This window comes from Nannobrachium achirus (genome assembly GCF_963921795.1).
Source record: "Nannobrachium achirus genome assembly, chromosome: 12".
NCBI lineage: Eukaryota > Metazoa > Chordata > Actinopteri > Myctophiformes > Myctophidae > Nannobrachium > Nannobrachium achirus.
Window position 1 is genome coordinate 49770840 of NC_137832.1, and position 12053 is coordinate 49782892.

The window sequence follows — 12053 nt, forward strand, 5'->3', positions numbered from 1 at the left end:
CACAGCTAGAGCACTAGGTGGTTGCACACTGCTGCGTTTTTCGGGCCGAATATCGGAGTGAATTTCGGAGCACGCAAATAAAAGAATCAACCTCACGTTATGTCAGTCACGTTTGCACACTGCCGCCCGTTTCGCGCACCACTCGGTCCCTTGCTCTCTCTATCTCTCTCTCTCTCTCTCCTTGCCCTGAAAAACGCATTTCGCAACGAAAAACGCAGCAGTGTGTAACCAGCTTGAAAAAAAAAGAAAATCTTCTCTTATGGGGTACCTGGCTTATCTTTTTTTGGGGGGTCCTTGTCATGAAAAAGTTTGAGAACCACTGGTCTATATAATGACACATTGATTATGTGTACTATATTCACAAACTTTCTGCATGATCATTCCTATTCATTTCGGAGTTGGGCGTTGGTTCTGAAAGTGGGTTCCTTGACACCCTGGGGCCTGTATTCCAAATGGACCCTTACAAGTCTTTAACTCAGACAGTTTACAAATGTACATGAGTTGGTATCACAGGGACTTCACCTTTCTGACACAAGGTGGCAGCAAGTAACTATTAGTGCACATTGAAAATGTGAAATGTTGTCTACAACAAAGACCAGATTATCTGAGGGCATTTCGGGTTTTATTTTAATATCGTTGATCCTTTTCTTATACAGAAATGGAGTCATTCACATTTGAATCAAGGTCAGCCTAATCAGCTACTACAGGCCTCATATTGTTATTTGTATGCACCCACAATTTTAATTAAACACCTGGTATGGACAATGGGTTGTTATTATCTTATTATTGTCCATGCATTTTCCATCCTCCTTTCAATGTCAACGGTTTCAATAACAATGTGTTTGATGACGTGCCATTGCAAAAATAAGGCATAAAAGGCCATCCCTGTATTTAAAGGGGAGGAACCCCACAAAGGATGGCAGATGGTAATTACACAGGACTGTAGAATGTCAATTGCAGGTTTGCACTTTCTATTTTCTGTGCTGGGATGATAATCTTATCAATTATGTGTTTTGTAAATAGCAATTATTGGGCTCTGACCACCTAGTCTTAGATCATTCTCATTTAGCTACACATGTGGGGTTATATCAACCTTGGTCCACAGTCCTCGTAATTCTGTACCGTGAGCTGATTTGAAAGTGGATATTGATTCCTTACATTTGGCTTTTCAGTGTTTTCACTTCCTCTTGCTGCGTTTCTTCTTAGTTCTCGCCTCGGCAGCCTGAATGTACGGTCATAAACTGGATCCACTGGATTGTTATTGGGTAGAGCAGTGGTTCTCAAAGTGGATTCCAGGAACTTCCAGCGGTTCCTTTAGGGGGGTCTAAATTGAGGTGGCTTCCTTCCTAGCACAGGCCCATCTACACAATGATGGCCAGAAAGCAAGCCTGATGTGTGTGCAAGAGTCTGTCTAAAGCTGCACTCTGTAACATTTCTGTCCTATCAGGATTCAAACCTGGTTCCAGGTGCCAACATTTCTATTGTTGAGCTATAATAGAAAGCCAGATTGGGACTTTGGGCAGAGGATAAATTGCTCTGACCTTCATGCAATTCCTCTTGTCAACAAGTGGTCCTACCTGACCACAGGAGGAAATACATGTATCATTAGAAGAGCAAGGAGACCGCCTAAAACCACAGCAGTTGTGTTAATACAGATTGGTCAAAATACAAATGTATTCACAAAGAAAATTGAATATTTTGTAATATTATTCATTTGCTACATAAAGCATTTAGTGCTCTGTATCGGCTTGGCGGTAACCTATTCAGTTCTGTCACTTCTTGGTCTTGCCTGTCTAGCCTCCGTTTGCATGTGTTTCAGGTTAAATGGAAGGGAAAAGACCTCTTTGATTTGGTGTGCCGGACCCTGGGACTCAGGGAGACGTGGTTCTTTGGCCTCCAGTATGACGTCAAGGATACCGTCGCTTGGCTGAAGATGGACAAGAAGGTAACGTTCTGCACATCAGTGTCCTCCTATTGCAAGATGACACACAAGATGACATCTTTGGCTTGTGTAGTTAGTTACCTTGTTATGACACAACTCCAAATAATATTTGGAGTTGTGTATAGGCGTGCCGCTCCGTTGATAATTATATATTGCCTCCCAGTCCCCACTGACTAACATTGCAAGGTGAAACAGTTCTCAAAGTCACTCTTTTAGCACACAAACAAATGCAAATGAAGGGGATTCTGACAATGAATTGCATTTCAAAACCAGACTGCTAATTATTTCTTCAAAATAAAAATGTCATTTCCCTGTTGAATTTTCTTGTTTACTAATTTATTGAAGCTCTGGATCAGTGGATCCAGTCTGGCAATTCAAATAATAATTCAACAGGAAGTTGACATTTTTATATAAAAGAGAAGAAAACTAGTCTGTTTTGTAATCTACATTGTCAGAATCCACTACTTCTTTGTATGTTTGTGTGCTAAAAGAGTGATTGTGAGACTTGAAAGTCAACAGGGAGGGCATATTGAATTATCAATTTCTTATCAACAGAGCAACTATAACAACTATATCCAGCTTATACAAATGACATTTTGTGAGTGGTAGATGTGATAATTTCTTTTTAAATGAAATAAAAAAAAATCTTTTTGAACATTTCTGCCTATTATGGCATGCCCAGAATAGGTTGCCAGGTTGAAAGTGGTTAACATCATTGACCCTTGAATTGATAGAGCCAATATAAATGTAAAAACAGAATGCTCCTGCATACTGGGTCAGTGTTGCTTCTGGATGATTGTTACAGGTTTTGGATCAGGAGGTGCCCAAGGAGGAACCTATCACCCTCTACTTTCTGGCCAAGTTCTACCCCGAAAATGCTGAGGAGGAGCTGGTGCAAGACATCACGCAACATCTTTTCTTCCTACAGGTACTTGTTTATCAAATTTGCCTGCTGATTTCTCACCTTTCAAAAAAGTGAAGTAGAACTTTGTTTTAGTTTGTACTTGTTGTGAGCTCTACAAATAACAACATTGGAGAAGCCAATTATGTTTTACCCCAATTTAGTCATTATGCCAATTAATCATCCCCACTAGGCCTGTCACGATCTGTTTAAATCGATTTAATTAGGGGGCGATTGGAATCGATGTTTTAAAAAACGAATGGCGATTCGACCAACAGAGGGCGTGCTCGAGTTAAACTCCATTCCTTCTTTAACGTCTCACGTCACTGCGTGTTCAACGTCTTACATCACGCAGCTACAGCAGGAAGGCGGATGCGGCGTGCATTCTGGACCACAACCAGCCTGACACTCAGCCTGAATTGACATTTCGTTTCACTTCATTATTCAGTCTGAAGTCAGTTCCGCCCACGGCGTTTGCAGGGATGGGCGTTGCCAAAATGAGGCACTGTTCAGCGATTGGTTCACCGACCAACACATGACATAGTGTTGTTATGTGTGCCTGGCTGGCTAGTGGCTAACCTGTTGCTTGCTAGTGCTACTTGCTAACCAAAGAAACAGTCAGAATAGGAGCACTACGAACTAGTAATCAAACACAACATAACATGCCTGCTACTGGTGTTTCATAGCGAGATCGATACGATCGCATTTTACCGCAATTTACCGCATTTTACCGCGACACGATGTGCGGTACGGTACGGCGGCGGCGCTGGTGTACTTGGAAACATACATGAGTTCTGGGAAACCCCCACCCACGCTGATCACAAGACGCTGATTCACGACGCTGATTCGCCCGTTTGGATTTTCAACCGAGGCAGGCCTCCTCATTGAGAGCGATTCTAGACCTGAATCGCCGAAACAAAAAAATTAAAGGGGTGTGGCTAGTGATTCAGGGTCTGGAACTAGGCTAGACCACAACAGTGTTGATGCAGATTGTGTGTGTGTGTGTGTGTGTGTGTGTGTGTGTGTGTGTGTGTGTGTGTGTGTGTGTGTGTGTGTGTGTGTGTGTGTGTGTGTGTGTGTGTGTGTGTGTGTGTGTGTGTGTGTGTGTGTGTGTGTGTGTGCTTGTGTGCGTGCGTCATTAGTATGTGTGCGTGCGTGCGCCTGTCATTAGTATGTGTGCCTGTCACTGTTGCACGGGTCACGCGCGCGTGTTGTAACTGTGACTATCTCATCTTCCAACGGGAATGGAATAAGAATAACTATATGGAAGCACAGTTGCCCACCCCTGCAAAAATAAGGAGTTCAACACCAAACGCACCCAAATGTTGTACACAAATACAGATTAACACATACATAATCCTCAAACTTCTATTCGCCTAATTTTGATGTAAACATTTTCATTCATCATAAATATACTACTTTCATTTCAAAGTATGATGTAGGTCTATTGTTATTTCATTTTTACTGATCAACTATATTCACAATTATAGCAAAGCAATCCTTCTACACATTGTCTGTCTGTCTCAATAATATGCACTCCTCAATGGGCTGCTCTTTACATTATTATGCGCCTATATATTGTCATGCATGCATGCACCAGTTACAGTTACTTATATGCTCCCATATTTTGGAGCATATATATTCAAACGGGTAAGGTCTAGTGTTAAGATAAAGAAAATATGCCTGATTTACAGTTGGTCAACTTATCTACCTCCGAATATGTCTTGACTTTGATGCAGTATTGATTTTGAAAAGAGGGTAAGAGGAGTTGTTATGCCTTAGTTTGTGCCTGGCTTACGGTACAGTTGGCTTGCTATGTACCACATGAAAAAGGCATTCTTTGATACAGTATTGAAAAGAGGGTAAGAGTGTTGTTTAAGTGTTGGATTTGACATTTAAGAATTGATAAGTTTACATTTGCTATTTGCTACTGTATAGAGGATAAGAGAACATCTAAAAAATACAGGATTCCTTGTAAGAGAAGACAAGAGAACTGAAATGCAATTGTTGTTTTTTTCTCATTTGATAGTTCTACTGTATTGAAAAGAGCATAAGAGAAAACAGTATTGTTAAAAGAAAAGAAAATACTGGAATTGTAAGAATTGTGGAATTGTGCCATTCCGGATGCACGGCAGTGCATTCGAACTCCTGCACCACTCAAGTGCCCCCATTTTCCTTTTAACAAGTACCATCGATCAAATTCAAAATGTTGATTTTACGTCTAATACATGTCTTTAGGATCTGATTAAGTGCCTCAGGTTTCTTTGGTATCTCTTGCCTTTTAGTCTGTGCAGCAACATGTCATGTTAGATTCACATCAACATTTCACGGCACATACTGTACTTAATATGTGTGAGTGACAAATAAAACTTTAGAATCTTTGAAACATTGTCAGTGCCGCAGAGGTCTTGGGAGAGACATCTGTGTGTGTTGTGCTGACAGTCACTGACAGGTACGTGGTTTGCTGACACTGAATGACAGCGTCTTCTCTGTTGTTCTTTGTTTGGCTTCCAGACACGCAACAAAGTACAAAGTATAATTCAAGCCACAGGCTTCCAGGTCCTGCCGGTATACTTGAAATCTGACGTGCCTGTTAGAACCAGCGGATTGACTGACCAGTGGGCAGACTGTCTGTATTTCTTTCTTTCTGTGTTCGCAAGTTTCCTGATCAGATCGCTCTCTGTGATGTACTCCTCTGTCTCCACCATACCATGACTGTGGGCAACCCCGTGGAATCGATGCTTGACATATTACCACTGCCCTTTCTCTGCACATAATATTGTCTGGGGAGTTCGCATGCCCCGCACACCCCCCGCGCGCACACCCCTTGCCTCTGTCGAGGAATTAAATTGAAATTGGTAACAGTGCAGCCTGCCATGCAATTTAACTGGCCACATTTATCAATTACCAATCACGTTTTAAGGGCTCAGTTATTTGGCCTCTTTAATGACTTATTCCTTATGGGAGATCCTACCCTGCCCCACCCAATAGTGTTCTCCTCATACAGTATGCAGCCCAGTCCGGCGCTTGCGATGGCAGTGCGTTTCTGTTCCCTGCTGTTGGAGCGGAGGTACTTATCTTCCTAAGGCAACCAAGGAAAAGTCCCCCGTCAGTCTTTAATCCGCTTCAGGTGCTTCGTTTTTTTCTCTTCTTTTTTTCTCCCTTTATCGAAGGGAACCCTCCGTCACAAAAAAATGCAGACCTGGGCGTGCACAGCCACCCGGCAAATGAGTCAACACTGACAGTGGTGTGTGCAGCAACAAGCGGAGAAGAATACAAACGAGTTGTGCCCGTGTCGCCTGTCTCCCCATTAGTCTGCTCTCATTAACTCCTGTAATGTCTGGAACAGGCCTCCCCTCAGATAGTGTCACTGGTGTGACAGCTGGATTAGCGCTTATCAGGAGTGATCACGCAACCCTGCTCACACACACACACACACACACACACACACACACACAACCCTCATGTACACACACACACACAACCCTCATGTACACACACACACACACCCTCTCCATCACCTCAGGCCTGCGGTCTTGCCAGCAGTGGAGTCTCATTTGTAAAGCAGATTGGAAGCCTCAGCATCTCGTCGCTTCCTGCGATTGGGGCCTGTCACCTCAGTCTCTCCACGCCCTTGTTAGTTCACAATAAGGGGCTGTGCAACTGTCTTTGCAGGCAATACGGCTCCAAGGCACTTGATTGTCTTCTTAAGGCCCCTGCCACGTGTCACGCAGAGACTCTGCCAGTTCACATCGTCTCCTGCAGTAATTTAAAGAAGGACTTGTTTCTAGAATGGTCAAACAAGTGATAACAAACATGTATTAACTGCAATACAAGTTTGAAATGAATACTTGTGATTACTTTTCTGCGTCACTCCAACTAATCGTGGACGGTCTGTGACAACGTTCCAAAAAGTAACCAAGCGCTGAGAGATGCATCAACAGGCTTTGTCTAGGTGCGTTCAAAGGCTGACGTCTGAAATTTCAGTGTGTCGGGGCTTTTACTTTTTCAGGCTGAAGCGTGCTTTTACGCAGGGGTCTGTGCATTTCTTGTGCTCACTGCACCGTGCCATGCTTGTGACTAAATTAGCTTGAAGGATGTTGGCCCTGGTGCAAGAGCACTGGCCAAGGAATAGCGGTTTAGTCCGAAGGGAGGTGGTAAGTATACTGTTTCAATGGCATCGACTTCCCGACCACCAAGCGCCCTCTCACATTAGTTAATGCATGTTTAGATGAAAAGCAGTTGGCGCGCTGGCACCATAGCTCTTGGTGGGGTGGGGGGTGGCTAATAGGTCCCTGTGTGACTATGGTGTTGACGGTGTACTAGATTCTGGATCTCTTGTTAAAAAAAAAAAAAAAAAAAAAAACCTTACTGTAGTATTCTACCAATCTACACTGTACATAAGGTGGAACTGGGCAAAGTTGAAAACAAATAATTTCAGTTTTTTCTATTTGTAATTAATGTAACTGATTGATGGTTGAGTTGCTGTCAAATACCATATTTCAACTCATACCTCAATGCTGTCTATTCCGTCATGTGGCTTCTGAATATGTATCATTCTTTAAATCAGTCCCCAGTAAGGGAAGACAATTCAGCCTGTCACATGGCATAATATCTCACACAGAAAGTTGTACTGTGGCCTCCGCTATCAGCCTTGTTTCCGAAGAGATCAAGTTAAATTCTTCATTTCAGTTGGGTGAAGTTAGATTACCCATCAATCTGAAGCAAATCCTTCAATATTGCGAGATTCACTTTGGCGCTCTCCCACGGGACCTTGTGCAGACTAGATGTGCTGCTACACTCTAACAGATGGTAAAGAGCCAAATACACCCATGTCATCGACAGAGGAGAGGGACTCGGTAAAAGCCTGGTTGTTGTCAGAGGTATAGCATAACTGTCAGTTATTCCTGACTCTGTGTTCCTAACTCCCTTCAGGTTAAGAGGAAGATCCTAGAGGAAGAGATTCACTGTCCACCCGAGGCCTCCGTGCTGCTGGCCTCCTATGCCGTCCATGCCAAGGTTAGTAGTCCAACATCCAGACAACTCTTCCACAATCTTCACACGCTACAGACGTTCTGCCTCGTAAAAGTTCTCCACAGGAAGCTTCATCATTTCCGTTCACCTCCTTAAAATATCTTTAAAATAGATTTTTGGAATTCCAATTATGCTAATGTGTCTAATTTGGTTTTCTGTAGGACTGGTTTAAACGAATGCAAACGGGATACTAAAGTGGGGGAGAAGGGGCATCCGCTTTATTTTCATCTGACTTTCTGTACTTCGGATGTTCGGCAGAAACAGTTGAAAATTGTGTCTCCAGAGATGTATCTCACATTCAACAATTCTAGTTTTCGAATCACCATGCTTTCCTCTGTCCATTCATTCATCCATCCATCCATCCATCCATCCATTAACCACTTAAGCCCTATATACTTTTTTGTACGACAAATAACGGAAATAGTTGATCTACAAGCTCTCAGCTCGAGTGTCGACCCAAAATAGGAATGCCAATTTGAAAGTGGTTAAAATCTGCACTCACCTACTTCACCTATAATTCATTTCTTTTTTTGGTGCAAAACATGTACTGCAGGAAAACCCTCTGCTGATAATACCGCCTCAGTTGTTTCAGGCGACAGCCTCCATCCCTATGAAATACCCATGAAAATGCTGGGCTGAGCTTGGATGCAGCTTTTCTTGACAGGCGATTGGGCTGTACTGAAACCACAGGTTCTACCTCAAAGACTTGGCAGAGTGCCTGCTGAGACTTGCCTTCCACAGCCAATTTAGACTGTACAGTGTGAAAGCAGGTAAAAAAAAAGGATCTGCAAATTAGCCTGGAACTACTGCACTGCGCTGTCAGCACCTTCAAAAAGAACGGTCACAAGTCCAGTATCAGTTTTCATATAATCAGTCGTCCACTGGGATTAGAGCCTGCAGGATTGAATTGGTAAAACGGGCAAGGCAGGTAGTTCTTTGGCAGAGAGGCTGGCGGAGAGATATTCAACTGTCTCTTACAAATCTTGTTTTTTCTCACATGTGTGTGGGGGACTGATTGATTTAAGACTTTATTAAAACTTTGCATAGGAAATGGTACAGTTTCATGACAGTCAACTAAAAGGATACCTAAAAAAAAACTTTTGGGCTTGTTTCAATTGGGGTCCTTTTTTAACTCACAACATAGAATGACAGACAAATAAAGCACAGTACTATGCAGAAAAAAAAGCAGGGACAAAAAGGAAAATAAATTGTATTTACAATAGAAAGGTCAGGGGGAGGTAATTAAGGATAGGCTTTTTTCTTTTACCAGTTTAGAGTAGCAGCAAGTGGCTTTTCAGTGCCATTTTAAAGGATGGTTCCACATTTTTGCAGCATAGCAGGAGAATGAATTTGAACCTTTTTTAGCCAAATCTGGGTTTTTGACGTGATCTGTGGAGCTGCCTCTGGTTATTGTAAATGCGAACATCCTTGACGTTTTGGAAGTATTTTGTCAGGTACGTTTTAGTAGGATATCTTAGTGGTGTAGTGAATTTGTACACCAGGCCCATTGCAAGATGCTGTACTCTGTCAGCTACCGTGATTATGTAATGATAATGTTGAGGTTGAAAAGGTACGGGACAATTGGGCGAAGGGCTATGGTAAAGGACGGTGATTGTTGATTCCTTCTGTCAATTTTGTTTGTACAGGGGGCAGACTGTAAACACAAATCCGCCTGGGAAGTTCAGTGAGCAAATTGCAAATTGACATTAATATAATAAGGTGGTCAGAGCATGCTGATCAGTCAGTCTATGAAAGTAATGCTAGGACCAATCCTCTATGTGCTTGCACTCCATACAGTACTGCACGGCTTTATGAAATATACTACTGTTTTGACAGCCTTTGCTGTGTTGTGACCTTGTGAGGACACAAAGATTAGAAAATAAAAATAAATTAATGTCTAAGTTACAGTAACGGTCAATTTTATTCTCAACTTCATGTTACAATGTGTTATCCAGCATAACCACAGTTATTTTACACCATTCAAAGTAATGGTGTAAAATAATTAAATAAATGTATCCTATGCAACTAAAGTACTAAGGATTAACTTAACCTTAATGCCATGCAATAAGCAAATTCACAATGTGCTGCTTGTGCAGAATGATTGGGAAACTGAAAGACGTGAGATTTAATAAGACAAAATACTTCTTGCTTGTGAATGTCCCATATGACAATAAAACACTGACTCATAATCAATTATTTAACGCTTTCTTTTTGTGCCCGTGAGCATTTTTGCTGTGAATTCTTGTTCGATATAATGGGCAAGCTCATCACATACCGTATAGATTGCTCTGATCCAGTGTTTGTCAAATTAAAACCAGCCTGTTTATTGGAAATACACAACAATAAATGTCGAAGGGATTTCAGATGGCTGCCAACCTAGACAGATTCTGCTCGAGGTTTCGTCAAGCGCTTGCTCAATGGGGAATTATCTGGTCTCTGTAAGATTATGTTCTTGTCCTGCTGTTCTATATGTAAAGTGTCTTTAGACAACTTGTTGTGATTTGGCACTATATAAATAGTTAATTGATTCAATTGGCAATATAAATAACATTTATTGATTGTTTTAATCTAGGCTCTGTTTCTGATGGAGAAACCAGAAACCAACACAAGCCTGGACAAATAACATAAAACTCATCGGTTACACTGTGATTCTTGTCTGCGTCTTGTCAGTAAGACTGTTGTTTTATCAAACTCTCCATTTCATTGGTATGTATTGTATGTGCGCCGTCATTTAGGCTGTCCTCATTTGTGGGTTTTGCCGTATGTTTTCACCTTTATAAATGTACAAGCAGAGAACACACCGCTTCGCTCCATGTTATCATCTTGCCTGGTGTTGCCGGTTATTGCACTGACCCGGCATTGGTCGGATTATTGTGTGGTTAAAAAATATGGTCTTTTCAGTAGTGATTCATTTTCAATGAGAGCCGAGCAGGCAGGTAGGGCGACGCAGGCAATCTTGACAGGTGGAGCGACAAGCGGGCACACTCCCGTGCAACTGTCGCGTTCATGCACTTTTCACACACATTCCCGTCTGCGACAAGAGCTGGTTTGTGGTCAGCTTTATTGTCAAAAAGCCTTATAAAATGATGGTAGGTCGAGTTTTCATTCATCTCAGATTTCAGTTGAGTTCCAAATACATTTTGAGGTAAGGAATTCAGATAAAATATGAAAATAAATCATTTGAGAAATGTTTTAATAAATATAACAGAACTACAGGATGTTATTACCAGATAATTAGCAAACCAGCATTTCATATCATATTATTCCGAAATGTTTTCGGTTAAGGACAATTGCATGACTGAATGAGTGAGAGAAAGAGAGAGACGGGCACGGTGGTTTGGTGCAGTGGTTAGCACTTCGCCTCACAGCTCGAAGGTCCTGGGTTCGATTCCCGCCGGGGGAAGCTGTGGGCGCTGGGGGCGTGTTCCTCCACCCGCGTCATCAGCACCCACACCCTAGGTGGGGTTGGCGATAGGGCCTTTCTGTGGTGAGTTTGCATGTTCTCCCCGTGTCTCCTTGGGCATGGGCCCTCAGCCCCTCACACAAAAACATGCAGTAGTCCTGGTTTCTATACTACCTCCCCCTAGCCAGCCGGGTGCTCCCCAATGTCCCCTGGCGCGGCAGGGGGAGAGCGGAAGCCAGGACTACAGGTTAGGTAGTCACCGGGTGAGAAAAATGGGTTACAAAAACCGTGGGATAAAAAACATTTAAAAAAAAAAAAAAGAAAGAGAGAGACACCGAATAAAGGGAATGGGAAATTTGTTTGTGCACACATGTACCGACTGCGTCCCTAAAAACCACACACACCTCTGTGCCTGCCCTGCACCCTTTTTACTCATTATACTTGTGTGTGTGTGTCTGTGGGAGTGTGCGCTTAGAGTGTCAGCCTGAATACTGTAGGTCTGCAGAGAGCAGAGAGACTTTCTTGCTTTGTAATCGTGTGTGGGCTTGTTTAGGGGTGGAAGGTGTTGACAGGGAACTTCAAGAAACAGCTTTCACAAACAGTGCAGAGACAGGGTTCACCGGGGGAACCGGAGCCAATTGAGTGAGCAACAGCCTCTCTTCTCGGGCCCGGCCAGGGAAACCGCTGACCAGCTAGAGTAGACAGGGGGAGATGACACTGACAGATGGATAGGCGCGCGCACATACATAGTGTCTGTTGGCATTACCGAGAAA

At 42.7% G+C, this 12053-nt stretch overlaps 1 protein-coding gene across 1 annotated transcript in view; it reads left to right on the forward strand.

Annotated features, from left to right (window-relative positions):
• The window catches only part of nf2a (NF2, moesin-ezrin-radixin like (MERLIN) tumor suppressor a), a 41498-nt gene that overhangs the window by 1262 nt on the left and 28183 nt on the right, over window positions 1-12053 (forward strand). The window contains exons 2-4 of the mRNA XM_080738053.1: window positions 1820-1945; window positions 2748-2870; window positions 7779-7862. Of these exons, the coding sequence (XP_080594179.1) occupies window positions 1820-1945; window positions 2748-2870; window positions 7779-7862 (333 nt within the window). The remainder of the gene's footprint in view (window positions 1-1819; window positions 1946-2747; window positions 2871-7778; window positions 7863-12053) is intronic.